This window comes from Mirounga angustirostris, unplaced genomic scaffold, assembly GCF_029215605.1.
Source record: "Mirounga angustirostris isolate CCGP_5_RB_7025 unplaced genomic scaffold, mMirAng1.0.hap1 SCAF_5, whole genome shotgun sequence".
Lineage (NCBI taxonomy): Eukaryota > Metazoa > Chordata > Mammalia > Carnivora > Phocidae > Mirounga > Mirounga angustirostris.
Genome location: NW_026991713.1, coordinates 176,327,716 through 176,346,211, shown reverse-complemented (window position 1 = coordinate 176,346,211; position 18,496 = coordinate 176,327,716). Strand labels below are relative to the sequence as shown.

At 55.7% G+C, this 18,496-nt stretch overlaps 1 protein-coding gene across 8 annotated transcripts in view; it reads right to left on the bottom strand.

Annotated features, from left to right (window-relative positions):
* The window catches only part of FBXL18 (F-box and leucine rich repeat protein 18), a 67,357-nt gene that overhangs the window by 30,005 nt on the left and 18,856 nt on the right, over window positions 1-18,496 (bottom strand). For 5 of the 8 annotated variants that reach the window (XM_054507710.2, XM_054507711.2, XM_045875879.3 and 2 more), the window contains one exon: window positions 16,514-16,732. In XM_054507710.2, the coding sequence (XP_054363685.1) occupies window positions 16,514-16,732 (219 nt within the window). Of the gene's footprint in view, window positions 1-16,513; window positions 16,733-18,496 lie in introns of those variants that run through there. The other 3 variants (XR_010412045.1, XR_010412047.1, XR_010412046.1) reach the window with 2 other exon arrangements.

Below are 18,496 nucleotides of genomic sequence, written 5' to 3'. Positions count from 1 at the left end.
CAACAGCACTTGGGAGCCACGCACAGAAGGTCCCCGGGGCAAGGAGTGGAGGTGCCCCCACCACAATTCCACCCCACTTCCTGCTTGCTCTCGGTTCACACCTGGGTTCACTGGGCCTTGGACAGAGCTCCGGAGAGCACGCTCCCAGCCGCTTTCTTTGCAAAGCCCCTCCCTGGGCCTCGAGGAGCCTGTGTGTGCCCTCAGCTACAGCCTCCCGGCCCCCAGCGGCCCGGACGGCCAGCGGCATCACCAGAGACGTCCCATAGCTAGGCGGGCCTCGCCCGGAGTGGAGACGAGAAGTGGTGACAAGTGGGAAGACGACAATCACTCGTGTCCAAGTGCAGGGCTGGGGCTCCCTTTGGGAGGGAAGGGGCCCCGAGGGTGGAGGCGAGTTCTTGGCAGTGTGGGCAGGGGGTGTATCCTGCCTCATAGCTTATGAACGTGTTACAGTGTTCTTTCGCATGATTCAAATAAAGTTTGAGATTTAAGTAAACAGCCCCAGTGAAATAAAACTTCTGGCTCCCCGTGTTTAGAAGCCATTGTAGGCCAGTGACTGACAGCAGGACCTCTCCCCTGACCAGGGCCAACGGCATTGCTAAGGTCAAGACTCAAGGCTGCGGCTTCTGGCCCTGAGTTCGGAGGACAAGAGCCAGGCCTAGGAAGTCAGTGGCCTCGCCCCCAGGCGCCAGCCTGAGGCGCCCCGAGGAGGTCTCCTGTCGTGCTCCTCAGGCTCGTCTACACCCCGTGCTGTCCTGGGCAGCAACGCGGGCATGGGACATGCATCAGGCAGAGCACAAGGCAGGCACCCCGGCCTTCCTAGAACTGCTGGCCAGGGACCGCACCGAGGAACAGAGAAGCTCCACACACACGGGCCTGCCTGCCCGTTCCAAAACCCGGCATCGTGAGCTCGGCCGCCTGGCTCCCACCAGAGGCGGGGAGGAGACCCCACGAGAAGCAGGTCAACCAGGGGTCTCCGTGGATGGGGCAGAAGGCCTGCCCTTCCTGGAGGGCCTGAGGGTAGCATTAAAGTGAAACTATGCTTACACTGCTGTTTGTAACGCCCGGAAGGGAGGTACTGCATTGGAGAAAAATCTCTACCCGCCGCTGCAACCTTACCCCGGGTACTTAACATGCGCCTTCGGCTATCCGAAAATCTCAGGACCCCCAATACCTTCTCTGAACGCTCCTGGGGGCAGAAAAGAGGTTTTGTTTGTTTCCAAACTATTGTTTGGTTTAAAGAGAAAATATGACAGGCGCGCCTCATGGCTCAGTCGGTTAAGCGTCTGCCTTCGGCTCAGGTCCTGGTCCCAGGGTCCTGGGATCGAGCCCCACGTCGGGCTCCCTGCTCAGCGGGGAGTCTGCTTCTTCTCAAATGTGCTCGCTCACTCTCTCTCTCTCAGATAAATAAATTTTAAAGATCTTTAGAAAAAATAAATAAAGAGAAAATATGACAGAAATGTGCGCAGGAGTGCAGAGGCCCCGCTCTCGGGGACAGAGCCCCCCCCGCCTCAGCTGGGCCAGCCACCCACCCTGCCCGCCTCCTCATCCGCATCCTGCTGTCGCACATTATCCTGTGGTACTGAACACACTTGTTCTGGACGTGGCTTCGGTGACAGATCGAAACGTACACGACGGGAGTCAGCTTTGCTGCACTTCCTTCCAGTCCTTGACATCTTTATGTTCAACAAAGACCGTGTCCACCCCGGCCTGACAGACAGTGCCCAGCACTGCCCGGCCTCGGGCCGGCTTGCCTGGACCCCCCGCTCGGCCCTCAGGGGCAACACACCCACTCACGCGTCGTCCCTGGTGGACACACGTGTGGAGGCGTCTCTCTTACTGCTGTACTAATAAGCATCACTTAACATAGCATAATTATTTCTGCACCTTGAACTACAGCCTCAGAATAAATCCCAGAAATAGGATTACTGGGTCAGAATGAATGAACACTTTTATACCTCAAAAGACAAGCCTTCAGGGGCGCCTGGGTGGCTCAGTCGTTAAGTGTCTGCCTTTGGCTCAGGTCATGATCCCAGGGTCCTGGGATCGAGCCCCGCATCGGGCTCCCTGCTCGGTGGGAAGCCTGCTTCTCCCTCTCCCACTCCCCCTGCTTGTGCTCTCTCTCTCACTGTCTCTCTGTCAAATAAATAAAATCTTAGTACTCTGAGTCCTTTCCCTTTAAAAAAAAAAAGACAAACCTTCAACAAACTCAGATACCTCTTAAAGGCCACAGTGAGAAGCCAGCGGGCCCACCCACCCTAACTGGGTCAAGAGAACACGGTTCCAGAGCCATCAAAACGGAGAATGGCTGGGAAAAGACCCCCGATCTCCTAGAACACCTTCATCTTGTAAGTCCACTTTACAGCTGCCTGTGGCCCTCAGAGAAGCAGAGAGAACCAGCCTGGGCTCCATGCTCATCCCACCACAAGCAGACGACACGGGGGCTCAGGAAAGGTACATCCTGCGGTCACCGTGCCAGAACCAGTCTGGGCCTGCCTCCACAGCAAGGGTTGGGTCCTGGGACCTCAAGGCCTGCGGATGTCAGAGCCGGAAAGGGGTCTTGGAGGGAGAGGCCGGGAAGCAGCCCAGAGGCGGAATGCGTTCACTCAGCTACGAAACACCTGCTAGGTGTGCTTCTTTGCCAGAGAAACGAGAAACAACACTGAAGCCAACAGCCTCTTCTCCCCAAGATAAAGGTCTTACAGAAAAGCCAAAGTAGTGAGATAAGTGAGAAGAGCCACTCAGGCGTGCCCTAACAAAGGTCTTCGAGCAGCACAAAGGCAGACGGAGGCCTGGAATAAAACAACCTGGAGGTGATAAGGGGACGTCTGTCAAAGTGCACAGAACTCAGATGCTGCTCTGGGGAGGAGTGCAGGGAGCACCTTCCGAGCTCCCCGATAATCCCGCGGATGCCCAGAGCCTACCTGGAATCAGCCCAGACCCCTGCTTCTGCCCGCTGATCCTGCTCTCACGGCCATGGAGAACCCTAGGAGAGACTACTTGGGGTGGGAAAGGTCTCCCACCCACCAGCAGATGCAACCACAGCCCACCGTGGGGTACTGGACCTCATCCCTCCACTCAGGTGGCCTGGACAGTCTGGACCACAGGAGATTTAATCCCTGAACGGCTTCCACGCCAATCAGCAGCCGGGGGCTACAGTCTGGCTCCTGATGTCCTCTCCACCCACACCGGCTGGCGGCCACTGTGGCTCCCACAGCACCTGGCCCAAGGCCCGTTCGCCCCCAGATCCAGCCCCCCCAGGAGCCTCCCGCACACACAGAGCCAGAACTCGCTAGCCTCCAAGCTCTGAGGCGAGGCCGAGGGTCCCCCGCCCCGAACCTGCAGAATTAAAGCCCAGTCTGCCTGGTCCTTTTCCGGGTCCCATGCGGCTCGGCATTCCAGATAGGAATGACGAAATGCTCCCAGAAACCTGCCTCGAAAACGTGGCGAGCCGATGCGATTCCCGATGGAGCTCAACTGCCCCTTTAACAGCAATTAAGGCCGTAAAACAGCGCTAATTCTGTATTGTAACATCCACTTTCCATTCTAGAGCTCCCAGGGTTCCCCAGACTTAAACAATTAATCGCTCCATCTGTAAACTTTACTCGTTTCTAAACACGTTTACAGAACACAAACACAGACGGAGCCGAGCGCCTTTTCGGGGCAGGAAGCGGCACATCGGAGCAGGAGGCCCAGAGGCGCGGCCCAGGCCCAGGGGCTCGGAGCAGGGCGGCGGGGCAGGGCGGGGAGCCGTGCATGGCTGCTCGGGCGGCTTGGGACCTGCAGCAAACCGGCCTCGCAGGCCCACATTCCTCGCCAGCACAAGCCTATGCTGAGAAACGCACTCCGGGACGCCTGGGGGAAGGAATTTCCACGGGACCTCCGAGGCAGAGACCTGACCCCGACTGGCGGAATGTCCAACCGGTCCGACCCGAGTCGCGCCTGCTCCCGCCCAGGCACGGGGTTCCTGACATTCCTGGGACAGGGGGCTACATGGCTCCAACCCGCGACCCCCTCAGGGTGACAACCGACAGAGGTCAGCGACAAGTAAACACACGTGGCCTGGAAGGACCAGGAATGGACGTGGCCCCCCATGCCGGTGCACCTTCTGGAGAGCACTCGGCCAAGCTTCAGAACCGCTCGTCCTCACCTGAGACAACTCCAGCAACAGGCAAGGGACGCGTCAGGGCACGAGCCTCTTCTGCCCCCGTCGCGCTTCCCCGAGCGCCCCAGCCATTCACACGGCGCTGCGGGAGGTCACAGGAGCAGCGGAGAGCCGTTCCCTCGCAATCCGCGAGCCTCACACAGCCAGGCTGCCTCGTCTGCAGAAGACCCCACTACCACACGAGCAACACGCAGACTGGCCGGTGGCGCCATCTCCAGAGGGTTACAGCAGTGTGGGAGGCAGGGACCATGGCTGCTACTTCCAACAGGAGAGTCAGCTCATGCAGGAAATGACCGGCTCAAAGTCACAGAGCCAGCAAGTGTAGAGGCCACGGCATGAGCCCCGCTCATGGGATCTGAGGGAGAAGGTGGGAGTGACCTCAGCCGGAGGCCACACGGACCAAAGCAAGTTGCTGTCACTCGGCGTAGGACACCACGAAGACTGGCGTGTGGGCACTGCCCTCGCCCAACCCCCAGGAGCCACGAGGCCTCGCAGGCGGCTTCCAGGAAGGGCAGCATCCAAGAAAATCGGAGAGGCTGACAGCCCCCGGGAAGGGCCCTCCCCCCAGTGCCAGGTGGGTACGTGGCCGGCAGAGGTGTGGCGGGGTGCGCAGCTCGGACGGGAAGAAGCAAAGGGCAGTCCCGCTGCAGAGGGCCACGCGGCGCAGCTCCTTCCTGCACTGGACGCTGCCCGCGCTGAGTCTGACCCGGGCCCAGACGCAGCGCAGCCCGCGGGGCAGCTGTGCGGGACTCACTCGGCCGGGACAGGACGACTCCGGGTTTCCGGAGACAGCAAATGGAACAGACAGAGGCTGGCTCCGGGCAGGGTGTCTGAGGCCAGGAGGGAAGTGGGGGCGGACACCTGACCCGATGACCTTGGGGTGTTTTCACGGTGGGGGTGGGAGCAGGAGGGATGCCGGCCGGAAGCTTCGTCTTGCTCCCCCGAGGGGCCCCGAGAGCTTCCAAGCCCAGGGGTGTCGCTCTAGACCCAGCTCTAGACCCAGACCTGACGGTGGGAAACCAGACGGACCCGAATGGGGGAACATGCAGAAGCAGCCCCTCCAAGCCTAGTGGGGCTGATGCCACAGAGGGCGGAGTAGGGCCAAATGGTTACCGTTTCAAACTTGAAAGAGCAAAACAGAAAGTAAGAGCACGAATGCCTGTCAGGATGCCGCACCTGGTGCTGGACACACGTCGCCGCCACCAGCTCCCCTCCCAGCTGAGGAAACTGAGGCAGCCGCCTAAGGCCAGCCACCTCCTGCGAGGCGGGGCTGGGCTGCGAACCCGGGTCCCAGCGGGGCCGAAGCAGCTGGCGTCGGTGCCGGGCCCACAAGGGGCACCACAGCGCGACCTCCGAGAAGCAGCCACTTGTAGGTCAGACACGCGAGCCCGCGGGAAGGTGCCGGGTGCAGGGGTCACACCAGCCGGGCTGCGGGCCGAGTCACCCGGAGTCGGGGAGAAACCAGACCTCCACACTCGGGGCGGGAGTAGCACAACAGCCTGGGGCCGGGAGCTCCTCTCGCTCAGTGATTTTCCGAGCCTGAGGCAGGGAAGGAGACAAGAAAAAAGAAAGGCCTCAGAAAAGGGAGAAGAGGTTCCAGCCTTTCCCCTTTTCCGGTTCTCCGCTCGGTGGGACGCAGGCCTGGCGGAGAGACCGCGGCTACTGGGAGCCACGGCGCCATCTGCTGGGCACCTCGTAGAAAAGCAGCCGGGGCCCACTCGGCAGCAAGACCAGCCGGAAGGCCAGCAGGTCCCCCGTCTGCGGCCGAGCTGCCCGGAGCCACCGTGTGCTGCTTTCCAGCCAGGAAAGACCTTTGCAGGCCATGCTGCACGGCCCAGACCCACAGCCGGGCCGCGCCGCAGACAACGGTGCGCAGCAGAGATACCCGCACAGACAGGCGCCAGCGCCTCTCCCATCAGGCTGCATCTCAGCCCTGCCCCCGGCAGCAATGCTGGAGGAGAAAGGCTTCCAATAGACCTGGATCTGGATGCAGTCCTGACAAGCACAGAAGACTTTTCAGCCCCAGGAGCCTTCCTCAGGGATTGGGGGCTCCAGGTGAGATGCCCACATGGCTCTGGAGAGCCCCACGCAGCACCCGGCACAGCCCTCTGGAGGGGGCAGGTGCCCTTCTTCCCTCTGGACACAACCTCCCATCCTGCCCATGCTGGGGTCCAGGCTGCACTCCAGCTGCGCCTCCCAGAGCCTCAGTTTCCCGATCTACACACCAGGGCTAATGGCATGTATCTCACAGAAGTTCCGGGAGGCTTGAACAACAGAGGAATAACAGGGTGCTGGCATGCAAACGGGGTGCTCACACAGCCCCAGCGTCCAAGATGGAGGCCCAGAGCAGAAGCTCAAAGAGGTTTGCTGGAGGAGCACGCAAGGGCAGGCACACACACAGGGTTCCCAGCACGGCGGGCCGGAGTAGGCCCTTAACGCCCCGTCGCCAGCACCAGGCACTCAGTGGGCCCCACCACGGCCAGGGCCTGTGCCAGGCACTGGGCCACGGGGACAGAGGGACTGGTGCAGCTTCTGTCCAGGAAGTCCACTGAGCCAAGGCCGACTCTGGGTCTGGCTGGCCTCAGGTACCGTGCTCCAGGTGTTGGCCGTGACCAGCACCCACCAGGGCCGCCAGTGAGCCTGCCCCTGCCCCTGGCTGGTGCTCAGAGCACAAAGTTGCACTGGGAAAGCAGACCTATCACACGCCAGTCCAAACCTCATTATCTGACGGGGCTGCAAAGACCATACTGTGTGTGCTATGCTTCCTAAGAAAGGGGCAGGTGGGTACAATCCGAGAGACCAGAGCGGGGAGCTCTCAGCCCAACAGGGGCTGCATCCGAGCAGGCCACCAGGACGGGCCAGGAGGACGCAAGCAGGCTACAGGCAGAAACGGTGTGCAGACAGGGACCTTGTGAACAGAACCAGGAGTGAGAAAGAGAAGCTCCAAGCAGGGACTGGCATCTCAGAGCCAAGTCTGATCAGCTGGCTGGGAGCACTGTGTTGAGAAGGATTCTGAGGATCAGAACGACAAAGCAGCTTCATCAGCTGGTGATGCCTACACGGGGAGGCAGATGTCCACACCGTCTCTTGTCACAAGCACAATGTCTGAACTGTGTGGTGACCTCAGATATTCTCTGTTTCCGAGAAGGCTCGGGTGTAACAGCGGGAAAACCCAAAGCTGGTTCCCAACTCTGCAGGAAGCTCCCCTTCAGGGGTGAGAAGTGGCAGAGCCGTTGGCTCTTGGCAACAGGAGGGAGCCGACAGGCCAGTCCAAGCCCCTGTGGGCAGAACACGTCTAGCAGGGAGGTGTCAGCTCCCCAGAGCTGGAGCCCCCAGGAGAGCGCTGACCTACTGCGAGTCAGTGAGGGTGACAGAGGACCAATGACTCTTCCCGAAGGATAAAAGGGCAGAGCTGGCCCAACGTCTTCATCACTGCACCTGAGAAAACCAGCCTTCACCTCCTCCTATACCAGCCACCAGCCCAGTGGGGAGAGGACCTGCCCTGCGCCCCCCTGCCCAGAGAGCTATGGTCCATCCCAAAGCCCACGTGCCAGGGCACTGGACAGCCAGCATCCGATTCAGCCGTCTGAAAACTGAGCATGCATAGGCATCAGCTCCATTTTACACAAGGATGCTGAGGTGTGTAGACACAATGGTGTAAGTGTGTCCTGGCCAACACCCAGGCCTCTCCCCGGGTTCCAAAGCCAGAAAACTCAAGGCGTAAAGTGAAGGGAAGTCAGTAATACACATAGTTAACTATGACAGCCGGACCAGAAACCACTATGACACCCATATAATGGATACGAAACAGAACTAAAAATAATCATTTGCAGATTTATCGACACAAAAACCATCCACGATATGTTAAATTTTTTAAAAATCAGGGGGCGCCTGGGTGGCTCAGTCATTAAGCGTCTGCCTTCGGCTCAGGTCATGATCCCAGGGTCCTGGTATCGAGCCCCACATCGGGCTCCCTGCTTGGCGGGAAGCCTGCTTCTCCCTCTCCCACTCCCCCTGCTTGTGTTCCCTCTCTTGCTGTGTCTCTCTCTGTCAAAATAAATAAATAAAATCTTTTTAAAAAATTAAAATTAGGGGCGCCTGGGTGGCTCAGTCGTTAAGCGTCTGCCTTCGGCTCAGGTCGTGATCCCAGGGTCTTGGGATTGAGCCCCGCATCGGGCTCCCTGCTCCGCGGGAAGCCTGCTTCTCCCTCTCTCACTCCCCTGCTGTGTTCCTGCTCTCTCTGTGCCTCTCTCTGTCATATAAATAAATAAATAAAATCTTTAAAAATAAAAAAATTTTTAAAAATTTAAAAATTTAAATTAAAAAAAAATAAAAATCGGGCGCCTGGGTGGCTCAGTTGGTTAAGCGACTGCCTTCGGCTCAGGTCATGATCCTGGAGTCCCGGGATCGAGTCCCGCATCGGGCTCCCTGCTCGGCAGGGAGTCTGCTTCTCCCTCTGACCCTCCCCCCTCTCATGTGCTCTCTCTCTCTCATTCTCTCTCTCAAATAAATAAATAAAATCTTTTAAAAAATAAATAAATAAATAAATAAATAATAAATAATAAAAATCAGGGTAGGGGCATCTGGCTGGCTCAGTCAGTAGAGCATGCAACTCCTGTGGTTGTGAGTTCAAGCCCCACGCTAGGTGTAGAGATTACTTAAAAATAAAATCTTAGGGGCACCTGGGTGGCTCAGTTGTTAAGTGCCTGCCTTCAGCTCCGGTCATGATCTCGGGGTCCTGGGATCCAGCTCTGTGTCGGGCTCCCTGATCAGAGGGGAGTCTGCTTCTCCCTCTCCCTCTGCTGCTCCCCCTGCTTGTGCTCTCTCTCTCCTGCGCTCTCTCTCTCAAATATATAAATAAATAAAATCTTAAAAAAAAAAAAATCCAAGTACAAAACCATATGATAATTGTGTCCCAGGTCCTCTAGCCATGATGACCTCTGCTTGGTGGAACCATGGGGAGCTTTCACTTAAAAGTAGCTTGAGGTGGGGCACCTGGGTGGCTCAGTCATTGGGCGTCTGCCTTCGGCTCAGGTCATGATCCCAGGGTCCTGGGAGCGAGCCCCAGATCGGGCTCCCTGCTCCGCGGGAAGCCTGCTTCTCCCTCTCCCACTCCCCCTGCTTGTGTTCCCTCTCTCGCTGTGTCTCTCTCTGTCAAATAAATAAATACTAAAAAAAAAAAAAGGTAGTTTGAGGCATGGTCCAAATTTTTAGAAATATTATAAACACATATTATTTTAACAACCAGGGAAGGAAAACCTTAGCTAATAAGATTTCTCCTGAGGGCGCCTGGGTGGCTCAGTTGGTTAAGCAACTGCCTTCGGCTCAGGTCATGATCCTGGAGTCCTGGGATCGAATCCCACATCAGGCTCCCTGCTCAGCAGGGAGTCTGCTTCTCCCTCTGACCCTCCCCCCCTCATGCTCTCTCTATCTCAGTCTCTCTCTCAAATAAATAAATAAAATCTTTAAAAAAAAAAAATTTTCTCCTGAGAAGTCCAGCAGCAAACCACAGAGACAACAGACTGACATGAAGTCTATCTGGCAAGGCCACCAGAGCCTTAGAATTCGGGAGACCTCCTGGCTGATGGCTCTTCTCAGAACTCTGTGAGCAGCCTGGGCCTCCTCCTTGTTGTCAGCAGCCCTGACCCTCGGGACACAAAACCGGGGGAGGAAGCGGCGACCGTCTTGGCCGTGCTGAATCAAGGCATCCATGCTCAGCTCTCGGGAGCACCGTGCACTCCTCACGAGAGGTCAGTAAATGGCCACTGCCCAAACCACCTGCCCGGGTCAAAGTCTCTCCAAGAAGCACTCCTCCGGACTTATTCAAAATCTCCAGGAAGCCACACTCACTAGGGGATGAGGGGGCCCTGCTCTGCAGAGAACTACAGGCAAGGGAAGCCCCCAATGGAGGGCAGGAGGGGAAACACTGCCCCACGAGGAGCGGGAAGCGTTTTAAATCCACTGCCTTCACCCACGACCCCCAAAGTAGCTGCTGCTTCGGTGTCTAAACAAAGTGCAAAGACAGAAAAAATTTAGAGTTGAAAGATCTTAGCATCGGGGCGCCGGGCTGGCTCAGGCAGTGGAACGTGTGACCCTTGATCTCGGGGTTGTGAGTTCAAGCCCCACATTGGGTATAGAGATTACTGAAAAATAAAGTCTTTAAAAAGAAAAAGATCTTAGGGACGCCTGGGTGGCTCAGATAGCTGGGCGTCTGCCTTCGGCTCGGGTCACAATCCCAGGATCCTGGGATCGAGTCCCGCATTGGGCTCCCTGCTGGGCAGGGAGCCTGCTTCTCCCTCTGCCACTGCCTCTCTCTATCTCTCTCTCTGACTCTCATGAATAAATAAATAAAACAAACAAAATTAGAAAAAAGAAAAAGAAAAAGAAAAAGATCTTAGCATCAATTCACAGAAACAGAAAATGGAATAGACTCCCAGGGGCGGGGGGTTAGCGGTTCATGGGGACAGTGTCGTCTGGGAAGACGGACAAATCCGGAGCCAGATGGTACTGATGGCTGCGAAACACCGACACCATAGAAACGCGTCGGAGATACCTCGGACCCCGTTCCAGACGCCACACCACGCCAAGTACTGAGACGCAGTGAGGAGCACAACAACACGATCCACAGGAACTGTTCAGTTTCCCAGGGCAGGTAACAGTTATGTTGACTCCATGCTGTCGTCTGGCATTATTACAAACAATCTGCAGACCTTAATTAAAAAATACGTTATTGCTAAACAATGCTAACCATTAACCGAGCTTCCACGGAGTCGTAACCACTGATCACGGGTCAGCATAACAAATAGGATAATGGAAAAGTTTGGAATGTCACGAGAATGGCCAAAATGTGACACAGAGACACACGGTGAGAAAAGATGGAAAAACGACACTAAAATTGCTCAGTGCAGGGTTGTCGCAAACCTTCAATTTTTTTTTTTAAGATTTTATTTATTTATTTGACAGAGAGAGAGCACAAGCACACAGAGGGAGAGGGAGAAGGAGGCTCTCCGCTGAGCAGGGAGCCCAACGTGGGGCTCGATCCCAGGGTCCTGGGATCATGACCTGAGCTGAAGGCAGTCGCTTAACCAACTGAGCCACCCAGGCACCCCACAAACCTTCAATTTGTAAGAAAAAAACAAAAAACAGCATCTATGAATAAAGGACAATAAAGTGAGGCATGCCTTTATACTTAAAAATGGTCAAAATGGTAAAGTTTATGTGTATAAAAAAATTTTCAAAATTAAAAAATATCTTCCTCTTAAAAAAAAATAAGAGAAAAAAGAAAGAAAAAGGAAGGGAGGGAGAAAGAAAGAAAAAGAAAGAAAGAAAGAAAGAAAGAAAGAAAGAAAGAAAGAAAGAAAGAAAGAAAGAAAGAAAGAAAGAAAAAGAAAAGAAAGAAAGGGACATCTGGGTGGCTCAGTCGTTTAAGCATCTGCCTTCGGCTTAGGTCATGATCCCAGGGTCCTGGGATCGAGCCCCGCATCGGGCTCCCTGCTCTGCAGGAAGCCTACTTCTCCCTCTCCCACTCCCCCTGCTTGTGTTCCTGCTCTCGCTATATCTCTCTCTGTCAAATAAATAAATAACATCTTGAGAGAGAGAGAGAAATAAAGAAAGGGAAAGAAAAGAAAAGGGGAGGGGAGGGGAGGGGAGGGGAGGGAGAAAGACCTTTGCACCTCAAAGGGCTTCAGCCCAGAGGAGAAAGGTAGAGACTGCCAATGTGGAATTTCTTCCCACACTCGCTGCAGAGACGGCCCACTGCCCATCAGGCTGCGTGATTCCCACTGAAGGTGAGTAATCTGATATTGATCATCTGAGCCTTCAATTCCACCCCTCGCCTGACTTCCCCAGCGTGAGCTGGGAGTGCAGGAATCCCAAGAGTCTGCACGTGACATTCACCGCGCCGTCACATAGCCCAGTGGGGACCCAGAGGGCCCGTGGGGCGCTGCAGAGGGGCCCACAGGCCACATGGGCCATGGCATCCAGAGTGTTCCACCGAAGGGGAGCCTGTGAACACCGCCTCCCTCAACTGCTTTCCCACCAACCTTCGGCTGACCCAAGCTCACCATTTCCTGCTGGAGGGACAGGATATACTTACCTGGCCAAAGGTGTATCTGGGCCCTTGTTTAGTTAACACAAGCCCCAGTGCGATCTGGGTTTACAAGAAATCTTTGAGCTTTCAGCACCAGCAGCGAAGTACTCAGGGTGACACGCGGCGGTCCCGGGGGAGGTTCCCCAGAGCCATCACTCAAAGCCCATTTGGCTGTACTTTGTACACAAACCTTTGATAGCTGCATTCTGAGAACAGGATGAAGGACAAGCGGGAGGTTTAAAAGGAAGCTCTGCGAGGACAGGGGCAGTGGAGGAGGTCACTGAACGCATGACAACAATCTGAAACAACGGTGAACACAGCAGGCAGGAAGAACGCAGTAGCTTTGGGACCCCCGATACGGTGGGCCCACTGACTAGCAGAAGCAGCCCGGACTCCCACCACCGAGCACCCCACACGAAGCGACAGCGAGGGCACACTGGTCCCGAGCTTTCCTCTTCCCCTCCCCAGAGAAACCAACAGAAAAGCAAGGGCTCTGCAGAGCTGATCACAGACGAGGATATGGCCTGGTGATAAACACAGCAGACGATGCTCGCTGGGAACAGATGAGACCCAAGCGTGGACAGCAGGAGGGCCATCCTCACCCTGGAGACCAGGAAAATTTGAAAGTCCAACGATACAAAGGAGTGCAACAAGGACATGGGGCAGGGACTCTCACAGCCCGCAAGCAGAAGCGGGGCTTGGGAGCATCACTTTGGAGAGCATTTGGGCATCTTCTTGAACACACGCTAAGTGAACACATTCCCTTCTAGGAATCTGCAGACTGCACGTGGGGGAGCCTGCACGAGGACCTTCCCGGGGATAGAGGAAACCGGGACACAACCCGAATACCCATCGGCACAACAGATAGGCAAAATGTGACGAATCCACTGGGAGGATGAGCACACACAGCACTCGGCAGGAACGAAACAGCCCCAGCGAAGGGCAACAACAAAGCTCAAATCCACGTCGGATGAAAAGCACAGGCCACACAGCCACGTCAGTGCTACACGTCTGTGGGTGTGACAAACACACAGAAACAAAGCCCCGTGCCCTTGAGTGCCCCTGGGGATTTGAAAAGCAAACTCATACTGGTAGGTTCAGCAAGTCTGAGGAGCTACACTTTAATCAATACATGATCTTTTATTTCTATTTTTTTTAAGCTTCTTAAAATAAATTTCTTTTTTTTTTTTTTTTTAAGATTTTTTATTTATTTGAGAGCGAGAGAATGAGAGACAAAGAGCAGGAGAGGGGGAGGGTCAGAGGGAGAAGCAGACTCTCTGCTGAGCAGGAAGCCTGATGTGGGACTCGATCCCGGGACTCCAGGACCATGATCTGAGCCGAAGGCAGTCGCTTAACCAACTGAGCCACCCAGGCGCCCTTAAAATAAATTTCTAAGGGAATGCAGAAGAAGCCAGAGCTGAGGTTCCATGTCTACGAGGTCCCTGGAGCCATCAGACTCGCAGAGACAGAATGTAGATGGTGGGAGTCGGGGCTGGGCAGGGGCTGGGAGGTTAGTGTTCACGCAGACAGAGCCTCCGTTTGGGAAGATGAAATCGGGGGTGTGGGGGCCGCTGCACAACAGCATGCATGGGCTCGATGTCCCTGGATTATACACTTCACAGTTAAAACGGGAAACTGTGGGGGCGCCTGGGTGGCTCAGCGACCTTGGTTAAGCGACTGCCTTCGGCTCAGGTCATGATCCTGGAGTCCCTGGATCGAGTCCCGCATCGGGCTCCCTGCTCGGCGGGGAGTCTGCTTCTCCCTCTGGCCCTCCCCCCTCTCATGTGCTCTCTCTCATTCTCTCTCTCTCAAATAAATAAATAAAATCTTAAAAAAAAAAAAAAAAAAGGGAAACTGTGTTATGTATATTTTACCACAATGAACAAACAATGCAGAGCGGTAAGAAGAGTGAGCAATAGCGGTACAAACTGAACTCCAACATACACATCATTAAGGAAGAAAGCAAAGCTCATATAAGAAATAGAAAATACTTGGGGCGCCTGGGTGGCTCAGTCACTGGGCGTCTGCCTTCGGCTCAGGTCATGATCCCAGGGTCCTGGGATCGAGCCCCGCATCGGACTCCCTGCTCAGCGGGAAGCCTGCTTCTCCCTCTCCCACTCCCCCTGCTTGTGTTCCCTCTCTCTCGCTGTGTCTCTGTCAAATAAATAAATAAAATCTTTAAAAATAAAAAAAATTAAAAATAAATAAATAGAAAATACTATCCATTCATTTGTGCAAAAAAATACGGAAAGAATAACCAAGAAGTGACAAGACCACCTGTCTGCAGGGGCGGCAAGGTGGAGGGAAGGGGACACAGGCGGCACTTCTCCAAGGACGCCACTTGATAGAGAACCGACTCTGAGTCACAGCGAGGCTTGACATACCAAAACCCCGGACAAATCAAACCTACCAGGACGTGGTGTGAATCCCCGATGCAATATAATGCAGTAATAAGGGAACCTGACTGCATTACAAACAAGCGACGCAACCACACTGAAGGGGGTGGGAAGCACATAACGATCCTGGGTAACTCTGGAAGGCAGGATACCACAAGCATCGGGCAAGAGCGTGAACACATACTACCCTCCAGGCAGTGAGCTGGATTTTCAAAACTGCCTTACGTGTGCGCACTAGAGCAGAATGAACCAGCAAACACACTGTGGATGGTGACAGCCAGGCTGTTCACCGACGGCGGGTAAGTCATGACGAAGGAGGGGGAGCCTGCAGGAACTCTGGGATACTGGGCTGGGATGCAAGGCATCAGTATGAACTCATTTTTAATGTCGATGCAAACGGGTGATAAGGAAGTACAGGTGTGGGTGTGGGTGTGTGTGCGTGTGTGTGTAAGAACACACGCAGATGAACTTCCCGCTCTGTCCACGAGGGGGCCTGGAGGCAATGACACCCCAGCCCAGTGAGCACACCCAACACCCAACCTCGGTTTCTAATTCCACCCTCCAATAAAAGGAGCCAGGCTCCACGAAGAAATGGTTGGTTTCAGGCCTGGGACTGGAATGTGTGATAGTGACAGGAAGGAAGGACGTGCTCAGAAAAGGAAGGGGCATATTTCAAGGGCACAGGACCCAGTCTGAAAGAACACCCCCACGGCCAAATCTGGAACAATATGTGCAACCACATGAACAGTGTGAGCATGATGAAAACCCACTGAATAAGATAAACATCCATGAGTCTGTACTAACATAAAGAAATGTTAAGTAAGTAAATGTGGAGAAGGGACAGGTTCCTTTAAAGAGCACAGTTCCCAGTAACAAATCTAGAAGGAATGAAAGAAACTGAAAACAGTCATTAGCCAAATATCAAAGTAACAACTGTCACTGGCAAGATCCATCGATGGACTCTAAAATCAGCAGATAAAACTCCGACAGAAAAGGGTATTTGCAGACTCTCACAAAGTGTCTCTCCACAAGATGCTTGTTAATTAGAAAAGGAAAGATGGGGACGCCTGGGTGGCTCAGTTGGTTGGGCGTCCGACTCCTGGTTTCGGCTCAGGTCGTGATTTTGCAGTCGTGGGATCGAGCCCCACGACTGTGCTCAAAGCTCAGAGTTGGCTTCAGATTCTCTCTCCCTCTCTCTCCCACTCACTTTCTGTCCCTCTCTCTCTCAAATAAATAAATAAAATCTTCAAAGAAAAAAGCCAAAGGAATAATGTGACTTCACAGCCGAGAAACACGCAGACGCCAACGAGAAGACATGCCAACACCCTGTGTCCCCGGGCACAGCACACTGAGGACACGGCGTCACCTCCGTGGATTTCTGGTCCAAACTCATGGACGTTCTACCAAACACCCGGCCAGTGTTCTTCACAAGTGTCACGGTCATGAACGACCAGGAAAGACTGAGGACTGTCAAAGACCGAACAAGGCTAAGGAGCCGTGACCACGAGCGTGAGGAGCGGTTCTGCATCAAACCCTGGAACAGAAAAGGTCCAGGGACGGGGCTGAGGGACCGCGAAGGTCTGCAGGCTGACCGGTCCTGGTACCCCGCATCTGGAGAACGGTACCGCAGGGGCAGCAAGCTGGGCATGGAGAGAGTACTTCTGCGCCTCAACGTGCAGAAATCGGCGTGTGGCAGAGGGAGTGCCCGGGAGGTGAGGCACGGCGGGAAGGGCAGCCAGTCTGTTCTCAGGCCATCTCTGCAGGCATTACGTCCGTGAAGCTACCGCTGGGCTCCGCGCGGAGCCCGAGGGGGCAGCCACCCGGCGGCGGGCCGCCCCCAGCGCCCGGCCCGCCCTCGGCACTCACCTTCGGAGCAGGGACTGCTGCAGGCTCTTGCAGGTGGCCAGGGACTCCCCGGTGAACATGTGGCACACGACGACGTGCAGGCAATGCGCCATGAAGGCCAGCACGGCCTCGGGCTGGAGCGTGCCACTGCGCGACACCAGGCAGAGACGCTGCAGTGCGGAGCACTGGCTCAGCGCCTGGAAGAACTGGGCGTTGGCACTGAAGTACGGCTGCTCCAACCTGTGGGGGGACAGGACAGTGAGCCCGAGTTGGGGGGGCACGCCGCAGGCCCGACGCAAGCAGCCAGCCACTGTAGAGACCCCGGCCAAGTCACTGCTCGGAGCCTAGAGGCCACCACGTTTGCGGCCCTGCCTGCTCAGCAACCCCCCCCCCCACCTCAAATGCTGACCTGCCGGGCGAGGGAGCAGGGAGATGTACTTAGATACGGTCCCTGTCACACATCACTGCTCGCCTGCGATGCACGGAGCAATGCCAAGGGACAGGGAGGGGATCTGGGGGCTGGGGTGGGAGAGGCGCCCGAGTCAGGCGGGGCCGGGGCCGCTCTGGCCACACGGGGAAGGGTGGGGAGGTACCGGGCAGATCCACAGTCCTGTAGCGGGGAGCCAAGCTACAAAGCCAGGACTTCAGCTGCGGACAACCACCAAAGAAAAACTGGGGATCCACCCAGGTCAGACCTGCTTTAGAGAGACAGACAGGAAAAGACGGCAAGAGCCACACTGGCCACGGGGCAGGGCCTCGGCACGGGCAGGAGGGAGCGCTGGGGTCAGCCCTGACTCTCCCGCCACAGGGACGAGAGCAAGACCCGGGAACGCGGAGTGGAGGACAACGCTCCAAACCCTTCCAGACCTTTCTGCACACCCAGACGCAAAGCCCAGAGGACAGAGCAGTTCCGAGCAGAGTGATGTGCTGGGGACACACCGTTAGAGGCGTTGAGGAAAACTGACACAGCAGTTCAGCACCAGCTGGGAACAGGCTGTGGAACCAGCAGACGCCGGATTTGTGGCAGGACACTGGGCCACAGGCCACAGGGGCCCTCTAGAGTGAGAGCCAGTGGAAGAAGGGAGGGCTGGGGGAAGCTAACAGGATTCCAGGAGCTGCCAGGAGGAGGGCCAAGAACTAGGAGGAGGGAGAGGGGAGCTGCTGGGAGTTGTGTTCCCCGCCCAGATATGTCACAGTCCTAACCCCTGGCACCCGTGAACACACCTTCCTTGGAAACAGGGTCTTTGCAGATGCAATGGCGTTAGGATGAGGTCATGCTGGACAAGGGGGCTCTGATCCAGCGGCGGGCTCCTTACAAGAAGGCCATGCAGAGGCACAGCACCGCACGTACATGCGGGGATTGCGCCGCGGGACAGTGCAGTGCTCATAAAAGAAGTTCCTAGGATGAGCAAGAAATGCCCACACCCACAACCACAAGGCGGCAGGTCTGCACTGGGGACAGAGTGTCCTGTCCCAGCCCCCAAGGGGAGAGAGACCCCAAATACTCTGAATGCAGCAACATCCTGAGAGGCTGATCCGACCGGGACTGGGTGTAGGGCATGGGATGGCCCCCCAGTCCTCAAAGCCCAACAAGACCCAAATGGGCCATGCACTAGATGTGGAGCCCAGGCCTTACCCCAGACCCCACTGAATGAATTCCATCCTTAAAGCAAGAACTCAGAGAGGCACGAGCAGAGAGCGGTGCCCCTCAGAGATGCGAAGGTGGCTGTGTGCAGTCCTAATGCACCCCAAGCAAGGACAAGGTGACAACCGAAGTCACGCAGGGCCCAGACAGCAAGCAAATGTCAGCCCAGTTAGGAATGCAAATTTTTTTAAAAGAGAAAATGTTTGAACACATTCTTGCATTCTTTCAAAAACAAATTATTCTCTTCAAAGTCCTGAGGTAAGCATCCCTTTGCAGACCTGAAGGTGGGAAAACGGGAGGGGCGGAAGTGCAGACCGGGGCCTGCGGCTCAGGCTTGCCCCTGGGGCAGGCGGCAGGAA